Here is an 18343-nt window from a genome sequence, read left to right as displayed (position 1 = left end):
AAAAAAAAAAAAAAAAACCAAACCAAACCAAACCGCCCTTAAATACGCTCTCATATCTGGAAGAATACAGCAGACATCATTTTGTCCATATTCATGGCTGTCTGAATCCTGCTCTCCACCTCTGCTCCTTTTGTCCCCTCAGGCTGGTGACCTCCGGGGAGAAAAGTGGGAAGGGGGAGGGCATACAGAGACATACTTGCATGTTAGCGATCAGAGATACTGCTGAGCCAGGTAGGGATGGATGGTGGGACAGATTGCAGACTGCACAAGGAATTTGGGTTTGACGCATGTCCAAAGCCCTGGCTCCACACCCAGAAATGGATTTTAGTGATTTGCTTGGGAGAGATATGCCAAATTTGATTCCTACAATTGGGCTGGAGAGTATGACTGGGCTCCAACAAGAACCAGCCCCATTCCTCCTGTCATAAACCTCCTAGCAGCAACCCAACCCAGTTAGGCAGTCGTACCGGCACAGTGTGTGAGCCCTGACCATGGTGGCCACTGCTGCTGTTAACATCAACACCAGCATCTTGCCTGGTTCTCCACAGCTAACACTGCTCTTCAACCGCCAAGCTTGAGAAAGTGTCTGAGCATGCGTGAGGTTAGGCCGCTTCTCTCCTACCCGCCTCTAGTCTGGGCACGCGCACCAGCTAAGAAGGCCACTAGCAGGACCTTTTGGACATGTCCGACAAAAGCCCTCTTAGGTCTAGGCAGAGGAAACTGGAAGGAGTGGGCATGTGCAATATGGAAGCAGAGCTCGCACATTTCAAACCTGAAAATTACATCCAGGTTCCCAGATCCATAAGTCAAAATCCAGAGCATGCCCAAACTTCAAGGAGGTCACCACAGCATTGGTATGAGCACACGTGGGTGTGGAAGCAGAGCTTTGGGCATGCATGAAATCCACTCCCTGCTTTGTGGAGCCGGAGCATGCACACGGGTCTCTTGGGACGTGTCCTGGAAGCTTCAGTGTTTTGGTAAGTGCCTCACGGACCACTGACAACAAAGGCAACCCTGAGCAGGAGCACCTGAGCACGGCCTTTAGCATGCCTGCTATAGGAGAAGCAAAAGCCCTCCAAGCACGCCTCCTCCAGTGTGGAGTGAAGATGCCACCAACTGCGTAAGGAGATGTAGTAAAACCTGTTGTTGTGTATTAACAAAGAACGCTGAAAAGACTAAAGTTAAAGGAGGGGTGCGCTGTACTTTTCTTCCTATACCTTCAGAACACAGAATTTACCCTGTAAAACCTTTTTGATGGCAGTAGAAAAACAGAACGCAGTTCTAAGGTACAGCTAGGACAGGACAGACCAGTTGTTGTAGGAACTGGGAGGGGCCACGCTTCTTCCAGGCCCCCTTCCTAGAGCGATGCCCCCCGCCCCCTCCGCACAAGCCTCAGTCTGGAGTCACCGCTCTGGCCACGCCCTCACATCAAGCCCCGTCATATCCCTGATTCCAGTCCCTCCAAGCCCTGCCTGGTGGAACGCCCCTCATCCGGACCACACACCAGTCCTGCTTTCTCCGTCATGTTTCCTCGAGCTTACTACAACACCTCTCACTTTTTCATCCAGATCGTCAAAGTCCTCTCTAGAACATCCTTCATCGAGCCACGCCCCCTTGTCGGCCAACTCCAAGCCCCGCTCTGAGCCTTGAACCACGCCCCTACTCCTCCCTCCCACCCCCAAGCCCAGTCTCCCTCTGACCACGCCCACTCACTCACCTTATTCAAGCTCCGCCTCTCCAGCTCGAAGCACGCGAGCGTCATCACGTGCGCAAACGGGGGGCGAGCAGAGATGACGTAAGTGCGGTGCGCCGTCAGTATGGCTGTTCCATGGCGGCGAGCACAGGCTACGTGCGGCTCTGGGCCGCTGCGCGGTGCTGGGTTCTGCGGCGGCCGCTGCTGGCTGTCACCGGAGGCCGGGTCCCGAGCGCGTCCGGGTCGTGGCTGCGCCGAGGATGTCGGGCCTGCGACATGTCAGCTCCCTGGGGCGGCCGCGTTCCTCCCGGCGGGGTCCAGTGGCGGGGGCTGTGGGACTCGGGCAGCCGCGGTGGCAGCGACGAGACCTCCGAGGGCGGTGCGGAGGACGGGGCCACGGCGAGCACCGGGGAAGGCCCGGTCGTCACAGCGCTCGCGCCCATGACCGTCCCGGATGTGTTTCCTCACCTGCCGCTCATCGCCATCACCCGCAACCCTGTGTTCCCGCGCTTTATCAAGATCGTGGAGGTAACCAGAGCCCCCGCTCCCCTGCTCTGCTAGCTGGACCGAGTGGTCTCTAAGCTCCCTCGCGTCTAAGAAACTTTTGGAACCGTACTCCTGCTTGTCATCGCACCACTCTGAGGCAAGAGGATATATACCACAGTCCTTGGTGGCTCACTTGGACACAAATTCTTCCCTTTTTTGGGTCCTTCAGGACCCGAGGTAGTTGAGTGTAGAAATCCCAGGCCGACTAGCAACAGTGTATAGTTATTTCGCTTCCATCCTGGTGAAAGTTTTGTAACGCCTTCTCAGCCTTTCTTGTTCAATGGTGTGGCGTTTATTCATTGAGACAGTCTTATGTATCTTGTCTTGAGACATTCTCTCCTTTCACACCGTTAATTACCCGCGTAATGAATCGGGCATAGTTGTGGGGATACAAAGTTACAGGCTTTGGGGACTACATTGTAGGAGTAGGAGAAAGGCCGGAATTACTGGAGTCTGAGTGGTTTACCAAAAAAAAAAAAAGAAGAGGACAGGATTTTTTTTTTTTCCCCTAACACTGTCCCTGACATCTGCCTCGTATTTACCCCTAAAAAGAAAGAAACTTCAAACAGCCTTTTAACTAAGGGAGGAAAATTCCACTGCAGGAAGCTGATCCCATCTGATCCTTTCAAATTAGCTGGCCATGAAGAGGGAGGGAGAACAGGATGATGAAATCAACAGAAAGCAGAGACTTTTAAAGGGGAATTTTCAATCTGCCATCTATTCCCCTATGTCTTGAGTTCACAGAGAGCAGTGGTTATCAGTTAACCTACTAGCAAGGTCATACAGTGAGTCACAGCCACATCACCCGCAGTCTCCCTCCATTCTCCTTGCCCTTCCAACTCTTGAAGGGAAGTGTATCAGCACAGATGTGGGGAGGGTTAGAGCGAGCTCCTCCACGTACCTCCACTCCCATGCTTCCAAGGCCCATCTCATGTTGTCTGTCTGGTAGAAGGACACACACATTTGCCAGATAACTTCTGTAGGGTGACACGACATCATTACCTATCTACAAGTTGCTCCCCGGGGCCTTAGTTTTCCTCATCTGGGAAATGGACATAATAGCAGTTCCTGTCTTGGAATCAAAGAACTCTTGTGGAACTCACACAAATTGTATGTAAAAGGCTATTTTGGTTTTGGTTGAGGCAGGATCTCATGTAGCTCAGGCTGCCCTTCTAGTTGCTGTGTAGTTGAAGTTGGCCTTTAGCTCCAGGTCTTCTATCTCTTTAGCTTTTGGGTAAAAAGTGCCTCATCTGGTCCTGAGTGACTGAGTTATAAGTCTCTGCTGTTTGCTGCTTGGAGGGGGTTTCTCGTACCGTGATGCTCATAGGACTTGTTATGTCTGGCAGGCTCTAGTAGTGTAGAACTGCTCTGGAGGCCCATTCTGTATCCTCTTTATTCTCAGGGCTTCTCGGACCAGGGCTGCCCACACCTGGTTCCTTAACCCTACTGTAGAGACAAATGTGTTCTGGGGCAAGAACAAAGAGATGCTTCTTCCAAGTGAACCCAGTGTGCCATTGGGAGCTAGCTATCAAGGCTGTGGTGTTGAGACAGTGGTGTGTGGTTTCCTGTTGGTATCACCTCATAAATGACCAGAGTCAGGGAGAAAAAGATGCTGAGACCCCATCACAGAACACTTAAAGGGAGCTAGTGAATAGTTTTTTATTTTTTTGTTTTTGTGCAAAACTCAGCTTTTAGTCCACAGCCATCAGACTCATGTGCTGTCTTTGGCTCTGCAGGCTGGTTAGGGTTCTGTGTAGACTGTTTGCTTATCATGCACGAGGCTCACACAGACCGGATGTAGAGTCAAACACATGTCATCTGAATGCTCAGAGAGTAGAAGGAGGAATCTTCCGATCAGGAATTCAGGGTTATCCAAGGCCAGCATGAGTTGCTGTGAGGAGACACTATGACCAAGGCAACTTTTAAAATAAAAGTTTTTACTTGGGGTTTGCTTATAGTTTAAGAACATCAAAGTGGGAAGTGCAGTGGCAGGCAGACATGGCACTGGAGTAGTTGCTGAGAGCTTGCATCTGATCCACAGCTTGAAGGCAGAGAGAAACCTCAAAGCCCACCCCAGTGGTATACCTCCAGCTAGGTGACTCCTCCCAATCCTTCCTAAATAGTTCTATGACCGGGGACCAATTGTTCAAATATATGAACCTATGGGAGCCATTCTTGTTTAACACCACAGACCCTATCTCAAAAAACAACAACAACAAATAAATAAAATCCACCTAAACTCAGAGTGGTACTGTCTGTAATCCCAACACATGGGAGGATGGATTAGAAGAATTGTCATGTGTTAAAGCCAGCTTGGACTACAGTGTGACCCCTGACTCAGACCAACAAAAGATATCCCCAAACACTGAGACCAAGGGTGTTGGGGGCCCCCTTCCCAGCCTTGCTATGTCAGAATTACACAGGTAAACTAGGTGTGGTGACTTATCCTTGTATATTGTACACTTGGGATAGTGAGGCAGGAGGATCACCCTGGGTTCCCAGTTAGAGTCAACTATGTAGTGTGTCCCAAGGAAACATAAATTACAAGGTGACTGGGGAGAGATTCCACAGATGACACCTGTCCTCAAGTGTGTGTGTGTGTGTATGTATGTATGTAAATGTGCATATATGTTTGTGCTTATATTTATGTGTATGCATATTTTCCTACACGTATGTACACCACTTGTATGCTTGGTGCCCATGTAGTTCAACATTATTGGATCCCTAGCAACTTGAGTTAGGGTTGATTGTGAGACACTACGTGAACCCAGGCCTCTGTAAACAACTGCTGAGCTGCCTCTCCAGCTCCATTGGCTTTTTTGTTGTTGTTTGTTTTAAAACAGTATCTCCAGCTGGTGAGATGGCTCAGTGGTTAAGAGCGCTGAGTGCTCTCCCGAAGGTCCTGAGTTCAAATCCCAGCAACCACATGGTGGCTCACAACCACCCATAATGAGATCTGACGCCCTCCTCTGGTGTGTATGAAGACAGCTACAGTGTACTTACATATAATAAATAAATAAATCTTAAAAAAAAAAACAACCAAAAAACAGTATCTCTGTTTGGATCAGGCTGGCCTGGAACTCACAGAGTTCCATCTGCCTTGTGTCCCCAGTGCAGGGTGCACCCATGATGGCCAACTAATCATCAGTTTTAATCCGCACCTGCTACAGGTGGTGAGAGGAGTTAGCACCAAGTAGCTCACAGGATTACTAGGAAATGGTGCTCATGAAGCTGGATGGAAACTGCCAGTCTGCAGGACACAGGAGGCTCCTGTTGGGACTCTGTTTTAGCCTGGGTTTCCTTGTGTAGCCCATGTTTACAGTCTCGAGCCTCCTGCTTCAGTCTTCCTGGTGCTCCAGGTCTGTGACACTAGTGAAGCTGTGACGCTGCCAGTAGCATTGGTCGTGCAACTAGATAGTCCGTTTCTCCTGTCAGAGTGCAGTGTCCCTGAGTCCTCACTTACTGCTCTCCTGCAGGTTAAAAATAAGAAGTTGGTTGAGCTCCTGAGAAGGAAAGTCCGACTTGCACAGCCCTATGTTGGCGTCTTCCTAAAGAGAGATGACAAGTAAGTTTTCCTCCTTTTCTCTACTCAACTGTAGTCTGAACTTTTCACATTGAGCTAAAAGGAGCCAAGGGCCAGGCCAGGAGTCTAACATACTGCCATTTTACTCTAGGACAAGGAGTTGGCTATAAAATCTCTCTGTGAGGAGTGACTTGGTGGGGAACACTTACCTAGCAGGCAGGAGACCCTTTCCCCATTCTGTGAAAAAGAGACTTCTGTGCTGCCCACATGGGGAATTGAGTTGCTAGCTCCCTGTAAATGTTGGAGCCTCTGGTATATTTGAGATTTTCGACTTCAGCATGGGTGCCATAGCAGCAGAGAAGTCCTGTATGGGTTCTCTATGGAGGCTGTGTTAGTCACATGTGCCGCCCAGGATTATAGTGCTGAGCTGGGAGTTGTTCCATTGCCCTGAAGGAGCCAGACAGCAGCCAGTAGTGACATGGCAAGTCTCTAGTAGTGGCCTGTAGAGGCACTTCTGTCTCCCTCCTACCCTTAGCCACACACTGCACACTGTACACTGCACACTGCTGCAGCCCAGCCAATGTGCCTTGTTCCATCTCCTCAGCAATGAGTCGGACGTGGTGGAGAGCCTGGATGAAATCTACCATACGGGAACATTCGCTCAGATTCATGAGATGCAGGACCTCGGAGACAAGTTGCGCATGATTGTCACAGGCCACAGAAGGTACAGAGGCCAGGGTGAGATGAGATGTGCCTGTCAGCATGCACAGAAGAGATTGTGGCTTTTATGGATTGTGGACAAGACCTCCACCCTAAGGTCTTGGGGTACAATGGGGTACAGTGTCTTTTCACTGAGCCTTAATGTTGGTGACACTTTCCAGTGTTCTTTGCTGTCTTGGATTTTTTTTCCTCCATTTTTTTTTGGAAGGCCCCGGGGTGACAGGGCCTTTGAAACACAACTCTGTAGCCCTGGTACTACCTGTGCCTGTCTGTCTGTCTGCAGGATTCACATCAGCCGGCAGCTGGAGGTGGAACCAGAGGGTCTAGAGCCAGAGGCAGAGAAACAAAAGTCCAGGAGGAAGCTGAAACGAGGCAAGAAAGAGGTGGAGGATGAGCTGGGCCCCAAGCCCCAGCTGGAGATGGTGACCGAGGCTGCCCCTGACACATCCAAGGAGGTGCTCATGGTGGAGGTTGAGAATGTAGCCCATGAAGACTTCCAGGTCACAGAGGAAGTGAAGGTAAGCAACAGTCACCTTGTGTGACCTACACAGATGGTGGGACATGTGGGCAGGGCTGTGCTGTGCTGTGCCACACCAGGCCCTTGGCTATTCACAGGAAAGGCAGGATTCAAACCCATCCCACTCTGGTTCATGACCACCATGCACAGGCTTCTAGCATTCTGTAGACCATGCACAGGCTTCTAGCATTCTGTAGAGTGTCCACCCTTTGCCTCCCTACAGCTCAGGAGGCAGGGCCCACTCTGATCCCAGATTAAGCTATCCTGCTGACTTAGTCAGGGTTTTTATTCCTGCACAAAACATCATGACCAAGAAGCAAGTCGGGGACGAAAGGTTTATTCAGCTTACACTTCCACGCCGATGTTCATCAGCAAAGGAAGTCAGGACTGGAACTCAAGCAGGTCAGGAAGCAGGAGCTGATGCAGAGGCCATGGAGGGATGTTCCTTACTGGCTGGCTTTCCCTGGCTTGCTCAGCTTGCTTTCTTATAGAACCCAAGACTATCAGCTCAGGGATGGCACCACCCAGAAGGGGCCCTTCCCCTTGATCACTAATTGAGAAAATGCCCCACAGCTGAATCTCATGGAGGCACTTCCCCTACTGAAGCTCCTTTCTCTGTGATAACTCCAGCCTGTGTCAAGTTAACACACAAAACCAGCCAGTACACCTGCCTTCCTTAAGGTCTCTATGGGTAGGATAATTAGTCAAGTTAAGCTGGAGCCTGAAGTGTACCCAGTGTTGTTGGATGCATCAAGAAGGGAACAAAGGCCTCTTCTAGAGGCTGATCCATCCGTACTGGTTGATTGAAGCTATGGGAAAGATGTCTCTGGACTGATTGTGAGCTATGTGGAAGGAATGCTGGAATCCCTTGGTGATGTCTGTTGTGAACTGGTGCTGTGTGGAGAGAGGAGGCCTCTGGGGTGATGTTGGTACTTTGAATTTCATGGGATTGCAGGCAGCCTAGGTATCGATCATGGCGGGGGGAATCATTCTGTGTAATAGAACACATTTCAAGTTAGAATAATGTCCCATGCTGGTGGCACTGTGCCAGCTTTACTGTTGGGCTCTACTCTCAAGTCATCAACTCTCAGAATAGGCTCCAGAGCCCAGAGCCCTTGCTCTCTTGCTCTGGTTTCTTTCTTTGGCTGTGGGGGACTTGGGCGGGGTGGGGGGGATTGAGGGGGGGTTTCTCTGGGAAGCCTTGCCTGTCCTGGAACTTGTTCTCTAGACTTGGCTGGCCTTGAACTCACAGAGATTTGCCTGCTTCTACCTCCTGAGTGCTGGCATTAAATGCCTGGGCCACCACTACCTCTGATCTCATCTACAAAGGTGAACTCAGTTGGGAACTAGACACCAGGCAGGGTGTTGTCCTATCTGGCTGTAATAGTGTGTGCCTGCAGTCCCAGGACCCTGAAGCTGAGGCAGGAGAATTGCTGGTGTTAGTATAAGATCCTGCCTGAAAAACAAAAAGCAAAAGCTAAGGAAAACGTGGAGAGTGGGGCAGTCACCCCATGCATCTGGAGGAGTGCTGGCTTACGTCCCCATTTTATCTTGTTTTCATATTTACTCATGGGGGTGAAGTGGGAGTACACAGTGTGCACATGGAGGTCAGGGGATGACTTTTGGGTGTCTAGGAGTTGGTTCTTCCTTCCACCATGTTGAGCCCACCAATTGAACGCAGGTCATCAAGCTTGGCAGCAAGCATCTTTATCCTCTGAGCCATTTCACTGGCCCTGGCTTTAGTTTTTACATCCCTTGCCCTGGGTCTTCCCTGCTGCTGACCTTAGATTCTGCTCTGTGGTCCCAGTGGATGGTAGTTGGCTGGGATGGGAGACTTCCCTTCTTTGATCTCATGACTCCTCATGGTTCCTGCCTGCCAGGCCCTGACTGCAGAGATTGTGAAGACCATTCGGGATATCATCGCCTTGAACCCTCTGTACAGGTCAGTGTCTGCAGGGCTGGGGAGGACAGGGACGGTCACTCAGTGACAGCTGCTTGACCCCGGTGCACCACACTGCACACTGGCAGAGCTATTTATCACTGAAGCCAGAGTATGTGTAAGGGGCACAGGACAGCACTCTAAGGCACTGGCACTGAACCCCTACAGAGAGTCAGTGCTGCAGATGATGCAGGCAGGCCAGCGTGTGGTGGACAACCCCATCTACTTGAGCGACATGGGTGCGGCACTCACTGGAGCGGAGTCCCATGAGCTGCAAGATGTGCTGGAAGAGACCAACGTGAGTGTGTGACGGGGTGTCTGTTCCTGTGCCAGCACCACTCTGGCTATGGTGGACCTTGTTCAGATACCCCGCTATCCTCTGTTGTTTGCAGATCCTTAAGCGGCTCTATAAGGCCCTGTCTCTCTTGAAGAAGGAGTTTGAGTTGAGCAAGCTTCAGCAGCGCCTAGGCCGTGAGGTGACAGGAGGGAAGAGGAGGTGAAGGGGGTACATCCCGGCTCTAACACTTTCATTTCAGGGTCCTCTCTTTGAAACAGGCTGACCCAGAACCTTGTACTTGTGCAGTCCTCCTGCCTCAGCCTCCAGTGTGGTGGGACAGGGGGCATATGCTGTCTTTCATTTTTCCATAGCAGATCCTCCCCTACTGAGGGCTATGCTGCAGCTGAGTGAACACAGCATAACCGAGGCAAGATGGACCAGGAGGCTCAAGAGTTCAGGGCTAGCCTCAGCCATATAGGGAGTTTTGAGGCCAGTTTGGGCTACCATGATCTGGCATAGACCAAAGACAAACAGAACACCTACTCTCGTGTATTGAGTGTGTTTGGGCATTACAACAACAGTCCAAACAAACTGCAAATTCCATGTCAGGGTGTCCTGTGGGAGCCTACAGGGTAGAAGCCTGGTCAGTGAGTGATTTGGGGTTCAGGTAGCATGTGTGAGGACCTCCAGTTCCTAGCACTACTTTAGATCTGGGCCAGGGGTTTCTGTGGAGGGGCTGTGTCCTGCCCTCCCCACCACACCCTGCCCAAGCTCCACCTGCCACAGGTAGAGGAGAAGATCAAGCAGACACACAGGAAGTACCTGCTGCAGGAGCAGTTGAAGATCATCAAGAAGGAATTGGGGTTGGAGAAAGATGATAAAGATGCCATTGAGGAGAAGTTCCGGGAACGCCTCAGGGAGCTTGTGGTTCCCAAGCATGTGATGGACGTGGTGGATGAGGAGCTGAGCAAGCTTGCTCTTCTGGACAACCACTCCTCTGAGTTCAAGTGAGTCCGCACAGCCATGGCCCATAGCCATCTCTGCTTGCTGTGTCCCAAGCCTCTGTCTTGGTCGTGTTCCTGTGCTGGGAATGTGCAAGGCCTCTGGGACCCTGTCCCATCCTCAGGCTTTGTCTACAGCAGCCCAGGAAGCAAGTATGTGGTAAGTCCACGTAGTCTATGAACACACAAGCCTAGCACCCTTGTGTGCCTGGGCTCCATGTCTAGACTCTACACGTTCTTTTCCTCAGGTTCTAGGCATTGCTTTTTTCCTGCTCAGGGACCCTGTGGTAGCTCTGGCCAAGATACTCCACGCTAACTGGTACTGGGACCCTAAGTTCAGTCCGTTCAGACAACGCCACTGAGTTGAAATTCTGACCTGAGGATGCTCTGTGACCCTGCATTTAGTCCTTCTTCTGTGTTACTATGGCACCTGACCTCCTTCAGTGACCACTTCTCAAAGGTCCCTGACAGAGCACTGCTGCTGTCCACAGCTTGGGGACTACCCAGGGCAGCTTCAGACTGCAGCAGGCCTGACTTCTGACCCCCCCAGCCCCTCCCCCGGAGGGGTGGTCACTCACTTGTCCTGGGATACCATATCCAGGTTCATTGATGTGGTTCCTGCCAGGTTGGCTCTGCAGCCCTGCACACTGCCTCACTAAGAGCATTTGGTCACCGTTCCTTGTCCCTGTAGTGTCACTCGAAATTACCTGGACTGGCTGACGTCCATCCCATGGGGCCGGCAGAGTGATGAGAACTTGGACTTGGCTCGGGCCCAGGCTGTGCTGGAGGAGGACCACTACGGCATGGAGGACGTGAAGAAGCGTGTCCTGGTGAGGCTCATAGCATGTGCACGATCATACTGCCCAGGGCAGGTTGCCTCATTTTGTCCTTATTCCTCCCAGTAGAGAACCAGTCAGCTATCCACTGGGACTCACAATGTCCCTGGTGGATGAGTGGCAGAAGCCTGGTGTACTGGGTGGGGTTGTTGTGACAAGGTATGCTTTGGGCCAGGCTATGGAAGAGGGGCCCCTAACATGATTAACACCCTCAACTCCAGCCTGTCTGACTTCAGCCCAGGGAAGCCACACGCTCCCACAGCCACAGCTCCAGTCAGCCCAGCCTTTGTGACACCGTGAAGCTGCTGGATGATAGCCCCTTAGTCTTTGCTCTGGGGGTCTGCATCCTATGCACTGAGCCATCTTGGCTTCCACAGGAGTTCATTGCAGTCAGCCAGCTCAGAGGCTCTACACAAGGCAAGATCCTCTGCTTCCACGGCCCACCGGGGGTGGGCAAGACCAGCATTGCACGCTCCATTGCCCGTGCCCTTGGCCGAGAATACTTCCGTTTCAGTGTTGGTGGCATGACAGATGTGGCAGAAATCAAGGGGCACAGGTAGGTAGGCTGGGCCTGCAACCCACCTGACTGGGCAAACACAGTGTGACCCAGTCTACAACCGTGATCCTGTTCTCTTCAGGAAGATTGGGGTTTGGATTGGGCAGAGTAGAGTACGCCAGGCCTGGGTGTCCATATGGTGGGGGTGGGGGTGGGGGCGCAAGGAGGTACACTAGTTGTTGGTCAGCCTGGACTTTGTTTTGCTTCTTGAGACTTGTTATGTAGCCTTTGCTATTATGGAATGCCCTAAGTGGACTGGTTGGCCTTGATCCTCCTACCTCTTCCAAGTGTGGGATTAATGACATGCATCTGAACTTCCTTTTTTTAAAAAAAAAAAAAAAGAAGTACATCCCCTAAATACACAGCTAGTGGGGGATCCTGGATGTGAGGAGTAGCCAGCTGCAAGAGTGTGGGAGGTGCTGGGCCATGGTGGTGCACATCTTTAATTCCAGCACTTGGGAGGCAGAGGCAGGTGGATTTCTGAGTTCAAGGCCAGCCTGGTCTACAGAGTGAGTTCCAGGACAGCCAGGGCTACACAGAGAAACCCTGTCTCAAAAAACCAAACCAAAACAAACAAGTGTGGGAGGTATGGGAGCCTAGCAGGCTTTGAGTTGAGCAGAGACCAAGCTGAGTGCAGCAGACACAGATGCCTTCATTATAGGCCTGTGGTTGTTCCAGGTCCCAGTGTGGGAAGAGGCTCTGTAGACAGAGGCCGGCACACTGTGCTGAGGTCTGCCCAGCTGCTAAGGCAGTCCTATAGTCTTAACTACAGGAAGTGCCTGGTGTGGGCAGAGCAGGTAGCCTCACAGTGCCTCATTTACCATCCCAGCACTCAGGGTTAGGCAGGTGACACACTGTGCTCTAGAGCGCTAGCCCACCTGGACTACTCAAGACCCTGCTTGGGAAACAAGAGCGGAGCTCCCATGGCTCCCACTGCCCTAGACCCTGCCCAGCACCATGGACCAGAGTCTCACTGCTCCCCTAGCTGCCTGGTCCCTGTCCCATGTACCTGTACTATCCATTCAGTTCCCTCTGGCCTATTTCAGCCTTGTCTTCTTTGTACCTCTCCTGTCGTCTCATGCATCTGTTCCCAAGCTTAGATGACATCCTTGTTCATCCCTTGCTGTCTGCCCTACTGAACCTGAGTGTGGGTCCATGCCCCTGTGAAGATTTATCCAGGCCAACCCCCACCTCTCAGTGCATAGGGAAGTGAGGTGGGCATAACTGCAGACTGTGTGGCCAAGTGCTGGCTAAAGGAGAGCATTGGTAACTACCCTGTGTGAGGTCAGAACGGCTTCCAAGTGGGCCATGTGGTGGTATCAGCACACTGACCCATACTGAGTGTTGCCTCCCACAGGCGTACCTACGTGGGGGCCATGCCTGGGAAGATCATCCAGTGTCTGAAGAAGACCAAGACAGAGAACCCACTAGTGCTCATTGATGAGGTGGGGTAGGCTCTGGGGACAGGAGGGACAGGTCACTGCACTGTTTATCCTGTAGTGTGGGAGCCAGGTATAGTCGGTCCTATGGCGCCTGCCTTTCCCAATTCAGGTGGACAAGATTGGCCGAGGCTACCAAGGGGACCCGTCATCAGCACTGCTGGAGTTGCTGGACCCTGAGCAGAATGCCAACTTCCTAGACCACTACCTGGATGTGCCAGTGGATCTGTCCAAGGTGGGTGTGACTCATGTGGCTAGGTGCTAGTGCTATGGGAGAGGGGACACCCAGCTTCCAGCATCCTGAGCCCCCCTTGTCACCCAGGTGCTATTCATCTGCACGGCCAATGTTATCGACACCATCCCAGAGCCACTGAGGGACCGCATGGAGATGATCAATGTGTCTGGCTATGTAGCACAGGAGAAGCTGGCCATCGCAGAGGTATGTGGGGTCCTGTGGGGTGGAGGGGCACAAGATCAGACTTGGCTCTCACAATAGTCCTGAGTGCCTGGCAGGTGATGGGCAAAGATCTTAGGTGAGCACTTTAGGACTTTTGTCTTCAGGACAGGGCTGTGATTCTCTACTCCTGGCCTGTGGCACAGGAGTCAGCCTGCTCCTCTGTGCTTCTGAGAAGGGAGGGCTGGGTTGGTACAGAGGGTGAGGAGATTAGGACCCTAGGGCACCAGGAACAATATGGTGGGTGAGGACAACAGGCATTGCTGACAGCGCTCCCCACAGCGGTACCTGGTGCCACAGGCCCGCACCCTGTGTGGCCTAGATGAGAGCAAGGCCCAGCTGTCAGCAGCAGTGCTCACACTGCTCATCAAGCAATACTGCAGGGAGAGTGGTGTGCGCAACCTACAGAAGCAGGTGGAGAAGGTAAGCCCGCCCACAGGCCCACCCACTACACAGGGCATGCCTCTGCCTAGCAAATGCCCACCTACACCCACCCACCCACTGCAGGTGCTGCGCAAGGCTGCATACAAGATCGTAAGTGGGGAGGCCCAGACGGTACAGGTGACACCTGAGAACCTACAAGACTTTGTAGGGAAGCCTGTGTTCACAGTGGAGCGCATGTACGAAGTCACACCCCCTGGCGTGGTCATGGGTTTGGCCTGGACTGCCATGGGTGAGCAAAGCACCCCACCTTTCTGCCTGGCCAGCTGGCTGCTACAGCTAGTGTAAATAAAGAGGGGCCTGCATTGGTAATGCAGGCTACCAGTGCAGAGTTGGAGAGTGTAAGAAACAAATTTAGCTTCTTCCACCTTCCAGGAGGTTCCACATTGTTTGTGGAGACATCTTTGAGGCGGCCCCAAGTTAGTGGCAGCAAGGAGGACAAGGATGGCAGCCTAGAGGTGACAGGTCAGCTGGGAGATGTGATGAAAGAGAGTGCCCGCATAGCCTACACCTATGCTCGTGCCTTCCTGATGGAGCAGGACCCTGAAAATGACTTCCTGGTCACATCACACATCCACCTGCATGTGCCTGAGGTAGGCCAGTCATTCACCGCCCCCCCATAGCACCCATCAGCGCAGCAACTCACCACTGCCTCTCCCCGCAGGGCGCTACCCCCAAGGATGGTCCCAGTGCTGGCTGTACCATTGTCACTGCACTGCTGTCCCTGGCTCTGGGCCAGCCAGTGTTGCAGAACCTTGCCATGACCGGGGAGGTCTCCCTCACTGGCAAGGTGTTGCCTGTGGGTGGCATCAAGGAGAAGACCATTGCGGTGAGTGTCTGCTGCCTGTACCCCTGGCCACCTCAGGGTGGGAGAGCACCCAGCTGACACATCTTTCCACAGGCTAAGCGTGCAGGTGTGACCTGCATCATTCTGCCTGCCGAGAACAGAAAGGACTTCTCGGATTTAGCTCCTTTTATCACAGAGGGCCTGGAAGTTCACTTCGTGGAACACTATCGCGACATATTCCGCATTGCCTTCCCCCGGCAAGAGCACAGGGAGGCACTGGCTGTGGAGAGATGACACGGGGGCCTGGGACTAAATAATCATGGTGTGGCGGAGCCACGAGCACAGCTGTAGAATCATGAATAAAGAAAGCCTTTCCAAAAGCCCCGAGCATGTGCCTCCGCGCCGCCGTGAGCACACACACAAAACTGTAGGAACCATCTTTTATTGGGGGAGGGTTATCAATCCTTCTTGGCCGCCGCCTTCCTCATGGCTGCCAGCACGTTGCTCAGCTCCTCCCGCTTTCTCTTGGCGCGGATGTGCGTGCCCACCTGCGAGGAGTAGTCGCATGTCACCCAGGGCCACTGCAGCCAGCCACCCCCCACCCGTGCTCAGTGCAGCAGGCTGCCTACCCTCTTCTTGATGAACTTGAGTGCGCGCTTGTCCTTGGACACTTTGAGCAACTCCATGGCTCGCCGCTCGTAGGGCGCGAAGCCGCACACCTCCCGGATCATGTCCCGCACGAACTTGGTGTGTTTGGTGAGGCGCTGCGAGAACAGCCTCGAGGTTACGAACCCCAAAACGGGCCTTACAGAGGGCCGAACGCAACAGCCCACACCCCGACTCCCAGTCTCAGACGCCCCATCAACGACGGGGCCCACGAACCACTACCACTCAGACCTTCCCATTCCAACGACACCGAATCTACGCAAGTGTCGATATCCCCCGACTCCACGCCCGTCCCCATCTCTGACGAGGCGGTCGCGTCCCCAGCACTCACCCCGCGTCGCCGGCTGTGTCTCGGCTTGCTGACGTTTTTCGTCACCTTGTGGCCCTTGTTGAGGCCCACGGCCATGGGGTAGCGCAGAGCCATGGCTGTGGGCAGCAGGGAGAAGACAGCGGCTGAGACACGGTACCTCAGCCCGCGCCCGCCCGCATGCCCGCACGCAGGGATTCCCCGCGGGGCCGGGAGGCCCGATGGGGGCAGATGAGCCCCGACGAGGCCCACTTACCTGCTGCTCTCCGATGGCGGCCGGGACAGGAAGAACGGCACCGCGCAGAATCCTGGGATATATGCCGCTTGCAGGCCTTTCCGGCTAGAGAGACAGGCGCGCTACGGGCGACCTCTGGTGGCCGGAGGTTCTACGGCACCCGTGAGACCTCGGCTTGGGAATCATCCCTTAGGTTAGGAGTTGGAAGGAATACTGCCTCACACTGTTGTTAGCTGTTGAAGTAATTTAATCGTTGACAATAAAAGTGCTTTTGAGGGGAATGGGCTCTGTAGAGATGTCTCAGAGGTTAAGAGCACTGTCTGCTCTTCCAGAGGTCCTGATTTCAATTCTCAGTTAACCACATGGTGGCTAATAACCATCTATAATGAAATCTGGTGCCCTCTTTTTCCCTGACTGCACACATGCAGGGAGACCGCTGTATACATAATAACTAATTAAGTAAACAAACAAATCTTTTTAAAATGACTTTAAAAAGTGCTTTTAAAAGTTTTTGTTTTTGCCGGGCGTGGTGGCACTCGCTTTTAATCCAGCACTTGGGAGGCAGAGGCAGGCGGATTTCTGAGTTCGAGGACAGCCTGGTCTACAGAGTGAGTTCCAGGACAGCCAGAGAAACCCTGTCTCGAAAAAGAGAGAGAGAGAGAGAGAGAGAGAGAGAGAGAGAGAGAGAGAGAGAAGCACAAGCCACCACAAACTTGCAGAGGTCAGAAGTCAGTTTACAGAATTCCGTTTGCCTTCGTCATGGAGGGTTCCGGATCGAACAGATCAATAGATCTGTCATAACAGTCACAACAAATCTGTCCGGATCAACAGACTTATCCTTATGAACTGTTTCGTTGAAGGAGTTTCGCATCCCCTGGAGGCCTTGGGGTAGAGAGGGCTATAATTTATCTAGAATCACAGGCTGTGCCCCTCACTCCTCTCCTTCCTCGCTCTTTTTCCGTGAGCTATCGTCTCGTGAAGCCCAGGCTGTCCTGATATTGACAGACGTGTAACACACCCATCTTAGGCCGATCAAGTGCTCCAGCAGCTGAGCTGTACTCGAGCCTCCTCCTCTCTTGCCTCAGCTTCCCACACTCCACGCTCTGTCAGCCCGATGAATTCCAACAGTAGAGAACATAAGAGAATCCAACTCTCATTACGAAGCAGGGCATGGGTGTACCAGGATGCACCTCTGGAAGGTGCAGAGGGCAAAACTCGTCAGCAGCACAAGTACTTGGACAAGAGTAGGAGGGGCCAACCCAGATAGGCGGGGCCTGTGGATAGCATCACCCTGGGATGGAGCCAAGGCGAGAGGCCCTCATGGGGATCCTCTGCCTGTGTGCCAAGAGGGTCCACCCTAGTACCCTAGGGTGGCTGTGCTGAGGATCAGGCCTGAGAAGAGTCCAAAGAGGGCAGGAATCGGGCCTAGAACACAGGAGGGAGAGGAAACTTGAGCAGGAGATGGGGCGAAACAAAGCTGGGCAGGGGCGGAGCCTAAAACACAGAAAGAGGGAATGGAGGAGAGGGGGCGGAGCCAACCTGGGCAGGGGCGGGGTCTTTTACGCAAGAGGGAGGGGAAACGAGCAGGACCAGCTGTCCAGACCAAGGTGGGGGTGGGGTGGGGTGGTAGAACACAGCAGGGGCTGGACTTGAATAAGGGAGGGAGGCTAAACTTGAGTGGGAGCTGAGGGCAGAGATCAAGTAGGGCAAGGGCGGGGCCTAGTATCCAAGAGGCAAGCCTCTGGCCCATAGGGAGTAGGTATTTCTGGATGCTCAGGGCGCCATCCTCCAATGTCCCCCTATATTTGCAGGTACACAGAGTATTTTGCTGTATCTCTATCCCTGCAGTTTCTGTTAACAAGCACACACTGAAAGGTATATTCCTGTTGACATTTAGTCAGAGAAGAAACAGCCTCAGGTCTGGAACAAGTTATAAGGAAGTTGGATGAAGAAAGTGCTCTCAAGTTCTCCCATTCCTCCCTCCCCATTCACTCATTTCCTACCCCCATCCCAGCCCTGCACCCACACACAGGGAGGCTCACCTTCGGTGTGTGAGCCTTGGTGGGACATAATGAAGATGTCCTGCTGCCAACATCCTTCCTTCTTCCTCAGACCACTCACTCTGGTCATTCTGGGAGTGGGGGAAAAACAAAGCCCTGGGCCCCTGGGGCCCTTAAAGGGTCCTCCAGGAGCCACTCCAAACTGCCCAGTCTGCTCAGCTTTGTCCCAGGTCCTGGGCCTGTGCACTGGCTGAGTTCTTGCTTGGACGCTCTTCCCTAAAACTTACTTCTTTCAAATCTTAGGTCCAAAGATACACTGTCTAAGCGCTACTGGCAATGCCACATGCTACCTTGCCATGTTCTAGGCTCCTCTCACCCATTCTTTTCTTAGTCATGAGGGTTGGTT

The 18343-nt window shown here is 52.8% G+C and overlaps 3 protein-coding genes across 5 annotated transcripts in view; 1 reads left to right on the top strand and 2 right to left on the bottom strand.

Annotated features, from left to right (window-relative positions):
• The window catches only part of Catsperd (cation channel sperm associated auxiliary subunit delta), a 39942-nt gene extending 38367 nt beyond the window's left edge, over window positions 1–1575 (bottom strand). For 2 of the 3 annotated variants that reach the window (XM_021149715.2, XM_021149717.2), the window contains exon 1: window positions 468–577. In XM_021149715.2, the coding sequence (XP_021005374.1) occupies window positions 468–529 (62 nt within the window). In that variant the 5' untranslated portion in view covers window positions 530–577. Of the gene's footprint in view, window positions 1–467; window positions 578–1556 lie in introns of those variants that run through there. The other variant, XM_021149716.2, reaches the window with a different exon arrangement.
• Window positions 1576–1803: 228 nt separating this feature from the next.
• Window positions 1804–15109, top strand: Lonp1 (lon peptidase 1, mitochondrial). Its single transcript, XM_021149714.2, has 18 exons — window positions 1804–2221; window positions 5716–5804; window positions 6367–6486; window positions 6766–7000; window positions 8880–8941; window positions 9107–9236; window positions 9331–9414; window positions 10002–10222; window positions 10908–11046; window positions 11430–11608; window positions 12966–13053; window positions 13160–13282; window positions 13370–13486; window positions 13784–13924; window positions 14009–14174; window positions 14318–14535; window positions 14607–14771; window positions 14844–15109. Exons 1-18 carry the CDS (start codon window positions 1829–1831, stop codon window positions 15021–15023), a joined length of 2850 nt encoding a protein of 949 aa, XP_021005373.1. The 5' UTR covers window positions 1804–1828; the 3' UTR covers window positions 15024–15109.
• Window positions 15110–15155: 46 nt separating this feature from the next.
• Window positions 15156–16062, bottom strand: Rpl36 (ribosomal protein L36). Its single transcript, XM_021149718.2, has 4 exons — window positions 15959–16062; window positions 15727–15821; window positions 15359–15493; window positions 15156–15277 (listed from the first exon to the last, which is right to left on the bottom strand). Exons 2-4 carry the CDS (start codon window positions 15817–15819, stop codon window positions 15188–15190), a joined length of 318 nt encoding a protein of 105 aa, XP_021005377.1. The 5' UTR covers window positions 15820–15821; window positions 15959–16062; the 3' UTR covers window positions 15156–15187.
• Window positions 16063–18343: the final 2281 nt, after the last annotated feature.

The sequence above is a fragment of the Mus caroli genome, chromosome 17 (genome assembly GCF_900094665.2).
Source record: "Mus caroli chromosome 17, CAROLI_EIJ_v1.1, whole genome shotgun sequence".
NCBI classification, from domain to species: Eukaryota; Metazoa; Chordata; class Mammalia; order Rodentia; family Muridae; genus Mus; species Mus caroli.
The sequence above is the reverse complement of the archived record's forward strand: the minus strand, read 5'-3'. Positions and strand labels throughout refer to the sequence as shown.

Excerpts from the sequence above, each read along its gene's own strand:
- Rpl36 (XM_021149718.2), bottom strand. The coding sequence starts at position 15,819 with ATGGCTCTGCGCTACCCCATGGCCGTGGGCCTCAACAAGGGCCACAAG. Across the intron at positions 15,494-15,726 it reads GACACAGCCGGCGACGCGGG|CGCCTCACCAAACACACCAA; the intron begins GTGAGTGCTGGG and ends CTGTTCTCGCAG. Across the intron at positions 15,278-15,358 it reads TCAAGTTCATCAAGAAGAGG|GTGGGCACGCACATCCGCGC; the intron begins GTAGGCAGCCTG and ends TACTCCTCGCAG.
- Lonp1 (XM_021149714.2), top strand. The coding sequence starts at position 1,829 with ATGGCGGCGAGCACAGGCTACGTGCGGCTCTGGGCCGCTGCGCGGTGC. Across the intron at positions 11,609-12,965 it reads GCAGAAATCAAGGGGCACAG|GCGTACCTACGTGGGGGCCA; the intron begins GTAGGTAGGCTG and ends TGCCTCCCACAG. Across the intron at positions 13,487-13,783 it reads AGAAGCTGGCCATCGCAGAG|CGGTACCTGGTGCCACAGGC; the intron begins GTATGTGGGGTC and ends CGCTCCCCACAG.